The sequence below is a fragment of the Aulostomus chinensis genome, chromosome 19 (genome assembly GCF_037954235.1).
Source record: "Aulostomus chinensis isolate RoL2024-O1b breed Wild chromosome 19, RoL_Achi_v1.0, whole genome shotgun sequence".
In the NCBI taxonomy this organism is placed as follows: domain Eukaryota; kingdom Metazoa; phylum Chordata; class Actinopteri; order Syngnathiformes; family Aulostomidae; genus Aulostomus; species Aulostomus chinensis.
The window spans coordinates 3,023,392-3,035,800 of record NC_141338.1 but is presented as its reverse complement, the minus strand read 5'-3'; the positions used below and the strand labels follow the sequence as shown (position 1 = coordinate 3,035,800).

At 47.5% G+C, this 12,409-nt stretch overlaps 1 protein-coding gene across 1 annotated transcript; it reads left to right on the top strand.

Moving 5' to 3' along the window:
* The first annotated feature begins 3,403 nt into the window (after positions 1 to 3,403).
* Positions 3,404 to 7,937, top strand: bhmt (betaine-homocysteine methyltransferase). Its single transcript, XM_086186691.1, has 8 exons — positions 3,404 to 3,551; positions 3,628 to 3,760; positions 3,851 to 3,963; positions 4,103 to 4,294; positions 5,796 to 5,943; positions 6,395 to 6,577; positions 6,662 to 6,890; positions 7,440 to 7,937. Exons 1-8 carry the CDS (start codon positions 3,528 to 3,530, stop codon positions 7,618 to 7,620), a joined length of 1,203 nt encoding a protein of 400 aa, XP_086042817.1. The 5' UTR covers positions 3,404 to 3,527; the 3' UTR covers positions 7,621 to 7,937.
* The last annotated feature ends 4,472 nt before the right edge of the window (positions 7,938 to 12,409 follow it).

Genomic DNA, 12,409 nt, shown 5'->3' with positions numbered 1-12,409 from the left:
GGTTTTCCAGTGAAGGAACTTAAGAGTTCCCTGGTCACACTGCCGACTTGGCTGGTGTTTTAAATCCACACGTCCAAGCCGCCATATCTTTGTTTCTTGCGGTATTGTATCGTATTGTAGATTATCGTAGCATAGTGTACCATATCAAATAACAATGTATCATGCTGTTTCATATCGTATTGTATCATATCATATAGAATCGCATCGCATTGAAGATTATAATATCATATCGTGCCATATTGTATCACAACGTATCGTATCGTATCATAGCTTGCTGTATTATATCATATTGCATCACATCACATCGTAGATTATCGTATCGTGCCAAATCATATCACGATGTATCGTATCGTACCTTACCGTACCGTACCGTACCGTACCGTATCGTATCGTATCGTATCGTATCGTATCGTATCGTATCGTATCGTATCGTATCGTATCGTATCGTATTGTTCCCATAACTATTAGAGAAACTCCCCTTTCTGGCAACTGCAGGAACTGGTAACCATTTTAGTTCTAGGAACTCAGTTTAAACTTTTAAGCTCAGGGTAGCTGCTTTCTCAGCACAATCAGAACCGCAAGTGAAAGAGTTCTTTGATTGGTCGAGGACGAGCCATCACAGCAGCAGTGACTGCCAGTTTGAACAGCTGTCATACGGCTGCTGACACAGACAGCCGACCATCTTTTATCATTCCTACTGGCAGTGCAACAAGAAACAGAAAAAAAGCCCCTGTGGGGATGTATTTCTCAGGGGACCTCCCTGGTATCTAGTTCCTTTCACTGCTTGATCTGATAGCACCAACTAGCAAGAGGCGGAGTCCACCACAGCTGCCAATCAATCATGGGACCGACATCTAGGGACAGTCAACCATTGTGACTACGGCCAATTTAGAGCCTCCGGTTAACCAAACGTGCGTGCTTTTGGTTTGTAGGGAGAAGTTTGAGTACTCGCTCAGAACCAATGCGACCTTCAGGGAGGACATGCTAACTCCACATGGAAAAGCCCAGCTGATTGGCAGGGGCTCGACTCCAAAACCCTCTTGCTGTGAGGTTCCGGTGCGAACCACTGCTCCACCGTGCTGACACGATATGTTACACGTTTGAAGATGCTCCAAATGTCCATTGCTGGCAAGCGCACATCTCTTGACCCTCCAGTTTTTAATGAAAGAGAACCTAAACAAGGTGTCAACCAAACCGGGGGGGGGGGGGGGGGGGGTCTGAATGGTGGAATGTCAATGTAAGAGGGGGTTTGTGAGAAAGTTGTGATGACCCTCATGGAAATAACAAAACTATTCATTAACCCTCTCCAGTCCCCCTCGGTCACATACCACACCGGTCGTCAGGACTCAGGCTTTTGTTTTCATCCTGGCTGGACAACCGGTGGGTGGCATCACCATGGTTATCTGGGTTAGGGGGCGGAGCCAGCCTGTGCCGCATATGGACTTATTGTTGTTGCTGGTTGATTTAGTAGTAAGACACCGAGGACGGCGAAACATCCTCGGAGGTGGAGTTGGGGTTTGTTGGTCAGAAATGACCATCAGTGAACGGACGTCTGGAACATCTGCAACATCTGGAACATCTGTCCTGTCCCTTCATTTCCACTCTTTACTCCATGTCAGCATCTTTTACTTCTGTGTGTATCTGTGTAATGTTTTTGTTTCTTTTTTTTAGTTTCACATTACAGCGTAGGGGTATATTTTCCTAATAATACAGTGCAGGACTGTGTGTGTGTGTGTGTGTGTGGGGAGGGAGGGGGGGCTCCCCAAGTTGTCAAAGGGACATCATGTACTAAAGCTTAAATGTGTCTGATCTGGTTCAGAGATGGTGTGGAGGAGGGGGGGGGGGGATTTTTACTGCATTTACCACTTTTCCTGAGCCAGAAACTAGTAGCTAGGTAGTTTTCTGTGTTGGATGCAGTCTGATGTGGTGTGGCTGCGGTACTTGGCTTCCCCGGCTCTGTTGCTGAGGGTCCATGGGTTCAAATAACATGACGGTGAGCCAGTAGGTGTGCAGGAGCTCAGCACAACTGGAACTGAACTGCAGGGTGGGAACGACTTACACTGGGATTTGTGGCACGGTAATGTGGGTGCGGAGGGTCTTTAAATTAAGATGTGTTTTTTCTTCCCATATTTTTCCAAAGCGTTCCACCTCTTTTGAATGGTAAACCTCTTTTTTTATGATGTGAGCTCATTCTCCCTAAAAAAAAAATCCGAACGTCAAATATGGCTTTGAATTTAGATTTTGGATGTTTGGTTTCTTGCGTGTTGAAATGTAAAATCCTCAAAATCCCTGGAAGGTGAATTAACTTTTAGATTTATTTTTAAAAAATTTAAAAAAACAATAAGTAAACTTTAAGGGGTAAAAATCCTGAAAATGAATAAATATTCAAGTGGAAAATTATATTTACATAGGACATTTGCCTTCTTTTTCTATCAGGATCGTGAGATGCTGTGTCTCTCAGAGACAGCAAGAACAAATGATCATCCCACCTGTAACATCCCTGTTCCACTGTTTAATATGTTGAATTTTGGAGTCCTGATGATGAATGAAAACACAATAATTATGAATGTTGGTGAGCAAAATCAAGAAGTGGAAAGTAATGTTGACATAGACATTTTTTTTAATGGAGTTTATTTTGACACATTTGTCCCCTGAGAGGACCAGTGGGACATTTTCATTGCCAGCACGAGAGTGGAAGGCCTGCAACGCAGGGAGGGGGACGACCTGAGCCACCTGGCGCCTGTGTGAGGGCTGATGAGGTCATGAGGGACAGGTGAGCTGCAGTCAGCCCCGCCGGGTAGGAGCGACGAACTCCTGCACACACAAAATAAAACACAACTGAAAGCACAAGGGGGGGCTATTTTTAGACAGGAAACCAGTTCGATTTTTTATCTCTGGTTTTTCACTGTGCAAGTCAAAAACCCACATCACATCTTCACTGCTGTGTGTGTGTGTGAGAGAGAGAGAGAGAGAGAGAGAGAGCGAGAGAGAGTGTGAGTGAGCGAGAGAGAGCCTCGTGTTTCCATAAAGTTCTATTTTTTTATTTTTCATTACGTCATCCTGGCTCCTAGCAGCGTTCCCTTCTTCACACCTCCGTTCTAAAAGCGGTTGCATATATTTTTTCCTGTTTTTTTCTTTAAGAAAATTATTTAAAAGCAACAACTGCCACCGTCGTTATTCAAACTTTTCCCACCGTTTATCATTTAATCCTCAGCCGCTGTCCCTCCCCGACGCCCCGATCCAGAACCAACTGTGCAGGATGAGTGCCTCTCCTGTCAGGGACAACAAGTTCTCTTATGCAAACTTTGATGGAGGAGGGTGGAGAAGGTGGAGGAGGTGGAGGATGAGCTATGAAGGAGACCGGCGCTTCCAGCCGTGACATCAGGAGCACCGCGCCCCTTCCGACTATAAATGCAGCATGGACGCACGCAGACGGCCCTTTCCAAACTCAGAAGGACGCTGCATCTGACAGAAGAAGCCCTGACACTGCTGCAATCAACTGCACCACCACCACCACCACCACCGCCATGGCACCAGCTGGAGCAAAGAAGGTGAGTCTGCGCCACCGGCTTGGAGGCGCGGCGCGCCACTGGGGAGAGGTAATGACGTGTCTGGCTTCCCCCGCAGGGTATTCTGGAGCGTCTGGATGCGGGAGAGATCGTTATCGGCGATGGAGGCTTCGTCTTCGCCCTGGAGAAGAGAGGCTACGTCAAAGCCGGACCGTGGACACCTGAAGCCGCCGCGGAGTACCCCGAAGCAGGTAGCGATGCGTCTGTGGCTCCGTTGTTGTTGTTGTTGTTGTTGTCCCTCGTCCTGGTCAGGCGCTCACCGAGCAGTGGTCTTGTTTCAGTGCGTCAGCTGCACCGGGAGTTCCTGAGGGCCGGATCCAATGTCATGCAGACTTTCACTTTCTACGCAAGTGATGACAAACTGGAGAACAGAGGCAACATGCAGCGCTTCAGCGTGAGTTCGACCTCCGGGTCCCTCTGGTCTCACCCTGCTGAACTTCCTGCTCTCCTCTTCCAGAACCCTGACCCGTCCTGCTGCCCCCCCCCCCTTTTGTCTTCTTTTTTGTGCGTGTGTGTCTCTGTTCGACTCGCAGGGGCAGCAGATAAACGAGGCAGCCTGTGACCTGGCCAGGGAGGTGGCCAACGAGGGGGATGCTCTGGTGGCTGGGGGGGTCTCTCAGACCCCCTCCTACCTCAGCTGCAAGAGCGAGGCGGAAGTCAAGGCCATCTTCAAGAGGCAGATGGACGTCTTCATGAAGAAGAACGTGGACTTCTTGATTGCAGAGGTACGCAGACTTGAGGCTGTAAATCCTGTTAACAACTGAAAATGGAAGGGTACGGAGGCCCGCAGAGGCCAAATAGGGGGGAAGAAAAAAAATTTCGGCTCAATAAATTGTTCCATTTGTAGCCACAGGATGAGACTTCCGGTCTCTCAGCAACTGGACCCGTTTCAGTTTCCTTGAAGACGTCTCACCTCTCATCCAAAAAGGGAAGAAGCCTGCGGGATGAGAGGGGAGGCGTTGTCAAGGAAACTGAAACGGGTCCAGTTGCTGCAATAAAGATGAACCCTCTCCCCACTCTCTGATTAATTGTTGAGAAAAGTTGTAGCATCTCACGAAGGATGTAGATTTTCCTCTCCTTCTGTATGTGCAGGTGAAAAAAATGGCACCAGACATTACAAATGCGTCACAAAAACCGCCCTGATGTGATTTTCTAATCTTTGGGAAACAAAGGCAACCAACTTCAGAATCAGAGACCCACTGATTTAGATTGGAGCCTGTCTCCTCTCGTCTAGAGTCCCTCCAGTCATAAAGACAATGAAGAAAATGTGACACAAACTCTCCGAAATTGCATAATTGAGACAATCTGTGCTCCTGGAGCTGATCAGAGTTCTGCTGTGACGTGGACTGATGAGAACCAGCCTTTTAACGCAATTAATGAAAGCTCCTGGCGGCCGCTGCTTGTAGAGGCAAAGTACCAATGAGGCTGCTATTCCAATCATGTGTACTCATAAACCCTCACAGCAGCCTGTTCACACTCCGCAACACACACACACACACACACACACACACACACACACACACACACACACCTGAGATTCAGACATCACGAAGCGAGTCAGAGTCACAGAAGATGATATTCCAAGGCACCCATGATGGCAATCTGACTGTTTTGTTTTGTTTTTTAAGACATTTGCTTTTAGTATTGGACTCAAACGTCAAACACAAAGTGGCCATTTTGGTCTTGTCTCTGAATGTAAGAGGACGTGGACTGGATCTAGTCCCTCCATGTTAAGCTCACGTTAACCCTATCTAGGCCCCGCCAGGCCTGGTTTATTCACTTTGATTACAACAGACATTTTTTGTTGTTGTTGTTTTTGATGTGGCAAAATTGTTACGCAACAGATGCAGAGCATCTGCTCTCCTTCTGGAGGGACTCTGTCTCCTCAGGCTGACTTGGACTCGTCCTTTTTGTTTATCTTGGACAAAAAAACAAAGTAGATTTCTGGCAGGAACGTCTGGAACCAGAAGAACTCCACTGTTCTCATCAGCAGGTCTCTAAATTTGCCTTGTTTGAGCAGGCAGGTGTTCCACAGGTGGGTAGGACAGGTATTTCTGAGAGTGTTGAGGATGCAACTGGCCCCTTTAATGCAAACCCACCTTTTTACTGAATAGAACGAATGGGATTTTCTTTTTTGTTGTTGTTCCAATTGGCTTCCTTCCCTTTTTTTCTTTCTCAACGGGCCTGCTAACGTTCTACTCTTCTTCATTGGCCTTTTGTTCGCAGTACTTTGAGCACGTGGAAGAGGCCGAGTGGGCGGTCCAGGTTTTGAAGATGACCGGCAAACCCGTAGCCGCCACTCTGTGCATCGGACCGGAGGGAGACCTGAACGGCGTCAGCCCTGGGGACTGCGCCGTCAAACTGGTCAGAGCCGGTACGGTACAAAGGTTTCGCCATGTGGACCCTCTGTGGGGGGGGGGGACTGGGGTTGCACTGATATTTCTAAATCTACCCCTGCCTCTTTTTTGGTAGTTATTCATTTGCTGGTACACGTAAGTATTCTTATTGTCCTGGTTTCTTGGGGAGAACTCCAGCTAACATTAACAAGGGTGAGGGCTTTTGTGCTTACGGTGTTCGCAACAGCCTGAAGGCTCCGATTTGTTAACATAAATTACTTTTTAATTGGCTTGTGTCAGTACCTTTTAAAAAAATGACCTAAATGAGCATGTGACATTGAAACGGGACGAAAAAGTACATTGAATCTGCTCTACTCTAAAGTACAAGAGTTCAGATGTCAAACCGTCATGTCTGCCATCAGACGCAGCCGTTTGTGCGAGGTGCCAAACACAGACTGTGGAAGTTTTTGTGTCTCTCGCTGCTCGTAGGAGCTCAGATTGTGGGTGTGAACTGCCACTTTGACCCTGAGACCTGCGTGAAGACGGTGAAGATGATGAAGCAGGGCGTGGAGAGGGCCGGGCTGAAGGCCCACTTCATGAGCCAGCCGCTGGCTTACCACACTCCTGACTGCAACCGCCAGGGATTCATCGACCTCCCAGAGTTCCCTTTCAGTATGTACACACTCACCTAAACCACACACACACACCCTCCTGATGGGGGTTGTAACACAAACTCACCACTGACTCCTCTAACAGGTCTGGAGCCAAGAATCCTGACCAGATGGGACATGCAGAGATACGCCCGGGAAGCCTACAACGCCGGCATCCGTTACATCGGAGGCTGCTGCGGCTTTGAGCCCTACCACATCCGAGCCCTGGCCGAGGAGCTGGCCCCGGAGAGGGGTTACCTGCCTGCCGGCTCTGAGAAGCACGGCAGCTGGGGCAGCGGCCTGGAGATGCACACCAAGCCCTGGTGCAGAGCAAGGTGCGTTTGTCCGTGCTGCAGGTGCGTTTGTAGGCCAGCGGGGATGCTGGCTTCACCATGACCTCCCTCCACTAGAGGCTAGCAGGATGTTGACAGCGGTTTTTCTGCTTGTTGCAGACGTGTTTATAAGACTTCTGGTGCAAAGGGTAGAAGTACAAAGCCTGTGTTGTACTACGAACAAACCACAAACGGATGCCTTCGTCCCCACAGTGCCGGTTCACCCTGCTTCTGTTTTCGTTACGACCTTTGATATCCTGAACAACTTCTGCCACCTGTTGGCTTCCATAAATCCTTCAAAATTCCCAACTGTGTTTTTTTTCCCCCTGAAACTCGGAAGAAGTAAACATTAGAATATTTTATGCCTCAGTTCTGTATAACACAGGAAGCTTGTGCTCGGAAGGCAGTAGAAACACACGTCTTGAGTCAATTTTGACTTTCAGATGGGAACCAAACATTCATTCAAACAAGGCCAACTTCCTCCATCCCTCCTGCAACCCCCTGTCCTTAGGTTTTGTTTTTAAAACCATAACTCCTCCCCTCCTCCTCCAGGGCCCGCCGTGACTACTGGGAGAAGCTGAAGCCAGCATCTGGTCGCCCCCTCTGCCCCTCCATGTCCAGACCTGACGGCTGGGGCGTCACTAAAGGCCACGCCGACCTGATGCAGCAGAAGGAGGCCACCACCAGGGAGCAGCTGAAGGTTCTCTTCGACAAGTCCAGCAAGAACCAGTGAGCTCCTCCTGAGGCGGGAGAGGACGGGTCACACTCACGGCATACTCACACATTCCCTCAGTTTACATACCAAAAAGTGTGAAATGCTGACGTCTTTTTGTCTTCTGAGGACCATCGGTAGGGTTTGTTGTATTCTGACACATTTAAAAACAAAACCAAGTGCATTTCCAGAGATGAACGACAGGCTTCGAGTCCCTCCTACACGTGTCACGTCTCTGAGCCTTGAAACAAAACCAACACTCCAAGTGCCTGATGTCTAAAAAAAGAAATGACTTGTAGCAATAAAATTCCAACTGAACAATCAAAACTCTGCCTGTCTCTTCTTTTGAATGTGAGCTTCAGTTGTCCATGACCAGGTGAACACGTCGCATTCTTCCGTGAGTCCTCCTGAAATGTTCCTGTTCAAAAATAATCAGCAGGTTATGTCTCATATCCTTATTCATAAGTCTTGAACTCAGATTTCTAGACACACGTCACCAGTGTGTCGAGATTTGAGATAAATGAGCCAACGTTGTGGACGGCGGGTCTGGTTTCTCTCCACCAGGAGGCGGCGATGTTCTAAACCTCACTGAACTTCTACTTTGAGGAAAAAGCACCAAAAAATAAAGATGAATAAATGTCCACATTGCAAAGTGCCCTTTATTCATGTTCTTTTTTTTTTTTAAATTTTATTTCCAAAATGAGATCCTGTCTCCTGAACGACGCTGATTCAGGTCAGTTTAATGATATTAAATGTCCTGGGATTGACTTTAACGCTCTAAAAGAATCACAGCAAGAGGGGGGGGGGAAGCAGAAAAATGACTTAATGAAAACAAAAGATGCCAAAGCGCATAAAGACAGCAACGTAAGATGAGATCAACTTTATTCACCCGGTGCTCGGGAAAAAATTCTGTTGTTACAGCAGCACAGGGGAAAGAAGACAGAAAATAGTGAAAGGAAACTTAGATAAGGTACATAAATGAGTTAAAATACATATCTATCACAAAGAGTAACTTTAGTCTTTCACAGTCACATAAAAATGTAAAATATATCATTGTTCACACGTCTTGATGGGTAAAATATGCGAACTTGCCCTTTAATCATAAAGTTCAACCTCATCTACACGTGGACCAAGAGGTGAAGTGGCTGTCTGGTAATCAGAGGGTTGCTGGTTTGAAGCCAGCTTCCTCCCCAGAGTGCCATGAAGGTGCAAATGTACTTTATGTACAAACAGAATCCATTTATTAATGATGTATAAGCTCGGGCGAGGGAGGCTGGCAGAAATGAGAGTCGTTTTACGATGGAGGAGAAATCTGCTGCTGCGGGGGAGCGAGAAGACGCTGCTGCCATCTAGTGGTCGACACCTGAAAATACGCGTTTTCATCAACAGTGTGAAGGTACACACCCTCCAGGGTTGCCTTCTAGTTACTGAAGTGTTTACATGGAAAATGAAAAGTTTTTGGGTTTGAGGCTTCAAATAAACTCAGAAGGAACTGTTTTACAACCAGTGGTGCAGTTTCCCGCACATACGAGCTCCCTTACACACTTGACAATAATCAAGAGTCCGCCTGACTTGAACTGAAGTGTTTCTTTAATCGAGATCTCCTTTAATGTTCCAGCTTCTCCGTCAAAACCACGACTTCTGCGCCAACGTTTGAGCCCAGGATCAGGACGGAAGAGCTTCTGTTAGTACAAAAATCCCAAACGCAGAAATATTTCGAGAACAAACTCTTCAGTAAGACCTCAAAAACTGTAAGTTCATATATAATATTATGGTTTGTGGCATGAAGTATGCTCTGAATTACTTAACTTGGAGAGAAACTTCTTCTCCTGCTGCCATCAGCTGACAACGCGGCACCTAAAACCCCAGAAACCTCAGAGGCAGCTGAGGACCAGACACACACTTTGATAGTTGTTCTCCCATCAGCCCTCATGAGCTCAGTTCAATAATGTCCTCCTCTAAACCTCCACCTGTCTTCTAGACCTCATCCCAACTAAGCTGCTCCAAGACTCTCTCCCCTCGTTAGCCCCTCCCTCTCAGACATGATCAGTGTGGCGCTGGTATCTGGTTCCAGTAGCAGGAATTAAACCCCTTCTCAAAAAAGCAACCTTGGATCCAGAAGTTTTGGCCAACTACAGACCAAAAGGTTCTCCAAGGTTCTGGAGAAAGCAGTTGCTGAGCAGCTCTGTGACTTCCCCACAGCAACAGCTGATTGGAGGATTCAGTCAGGTTCCAGGTTCATCCTAGCACAGAAACAGAACTAGTCAAAGTTACCAGTGACATCCTACTGGTACCAGATGAGGGACTGGTCTCTGTGCTGGTCTCATTAGATCTCAGTGCAGCTTTGATACCATTGACCACCGTATCCTTCTACAGAGACTGGAAACCTGTCATTGGTATTAAAGGAACCGCACTAAACTGGTTTAGGTCATATTTACTAGCTCCATCTCAGTTGGTACCAGTTAATGAGGGTTCCTCTGAGACCACCGCAGTCAGTTATGGTGTTCCACAAGGCTCTGTGCTTGGACCAGTCCTCTTCACCCTAGACCTGCTTCCTCTAGGTCACATGATCAGGAAACACTCCATGAATGTTCACTGCTATGCAGACGACACACAGCTGAACTCATCAATGATCCACATGGAACAAACCAGCTGACTGAACTGGAGGCCTGTCTGGAGGACAGAAAAACATGGAGGACCAATAAGTTCCTTTTATTAAACTCTGATAAACTGAAGTTATTGTGCTGGGCCCAAAACAGCCTAGAGACAGACACCCTATCTACTTAGACAGGTACCCTGGATGGCACCAACCTGGCCCCAGCACCACTGTAAGGAACCTGGGAGTTCTCTTTGACCAGGATCTGTCCTTTAACTCGCACATGAAGCAAATCTCCAGGACTGCTTCCTTCCATTTATGTAGGATCGCTAAGATCAGACACATCCTGTCTCAAAAAATATAGAAAAACTAGTCCCTGCTTTTGTCACTTCCAGGCTGGATTACTGCACCTCCCTCCTACCAGGCTGGACTAATAAGTCCCTAAAGACTCTCCAGCTGGTCCAGAACGCTGCTGCCGCGTGTTGACTAGAACTGGTAGCAGAGACCAGGTCTCTTCTGGACTGGCTTCTCTGCATGGCTCCCTGTCAGATTCAGAATAGAACTTAAAATTCTCCTTCTACCATCAAAGTCCTCAACAGTCAGGCTCCTTCATCCCTGACAGAGCTCCTAGTCCAGCTACAACCCTTCACTCCCAGGATGCAGGGTTCCTGCTGGTTCCTAGAGTTCTAACAGTAGAACGGACCCAGAGCCTTCAGTTATCAGGCTCCCCTCCTGTGGAACCGTCTACCAGTTTCAGTCCAGGACCCAGACCCCCTCTCTAGGTTTAAGAGCAGACTAAAGACCTTCCTCGTTGATAAAGCTGATAGTCAGGACTACTTAGGCAGGCCCTTAGATCTGCTGCTGTAGGCTCAGACTGCTGGGGATCTCCCATGATGCACTGGGCTTCTCTCTCCTCCTCCTGCACTCATACGTGTTACAAACTCCTCTTCGTCTCCAGATCCTGGGTGCTGCTGGAGGAGGCTCCAGACCTGAAGAGGCTCCACCCGCTCACGTCCCCGTCTGTCCATCAGTCTCTCCCTCTTTATCTCTGTCCCTCTCTTTCCTTTTCTATATTTGTCTCTCTCCATGATCTGTCTCCGTCTCTGTCCTGCTCTCTCTCCGTCCCCACTGATCCTGGATCTGCTCAATGTTCCTGCCTGGTGAAGGAAGGTTCTGGTGGCTGCTGTTGCAGGATGTGCTGCTGATGCTGAATTGCTGGGTGTGGATTCATTGAAGGACTGAGGTGCTGGACCTGCTCTACTTGGAAGGAGTCAGGACGGAACTTTTGTTGGGATTTGAGACAAATAGAATTGACTTGACTTGACAAAATGACATTTTGGTGCAGTGGCTCACAGCACAGCAGGAAAACTGACAGGAACAATATGTACAAAAATAGAATACTACACATATTAAAACTTTAATTGTTTATTAATGCATCAAAGCAAACGCAGCGATTTCCTCTTTGAAGTGATTTGAACGCGTCACTTATTCTTCCATCTTGTTTTTGATGGTAGAAACTTAATAGTGTTTGTCCCACTCGCATCGCCGTACATTATGGCGACCCCCCCCCCCCCCCCCCCGTACGTTCGCTGCGTGCTTGCGTCATGGGTTTTTCCCACGTGCAGATGTTTATGCTCCTCGTGCACGTCCCGAAAGAGAGGAGGACAAAGAGATCAAAGGGAGGCGCGCGAGGAACAGGAGCAAACACCTTTGATTCATTTACATTTAACGACGGATCAAAGCAGCTGGTGCGTTCACGCGCTGTCCCTTTGTTTTGATACGTGGACGATTATGGTGCCTTCAGGGCACCTGGGATAATTAGCTTATACCAACGTCCGTGTCACTCGATCATACGTGTGTTGGAGAAGGATAACGTCACATACCACTGATGACTACCTGGCATCATGGCACCACGTTCATACCTGCACATCGTCTCGGCTTGAGTCTCTGAATCTGGATAACCCAATGATTAATGCTGCCTTCATGTGATCTGGGAAAACTCCCCTTCCCAGCGGTTTAATTCTGGACTTGCTTGACAACTCAAAACTGGAAAGAGTTTGATGGTCAAAGGTCAAAGTCGCTGTCACGTTGAGACTAAAGTTAAAACACCATGTAGAGACAAAAGAGAGGAGAATCCTTTTCATGTCACGAAACACGAAACAAGATTCTATGAGATGCATCCAACATTCAGTCGTGCCAGTATTTGAGTGTTAA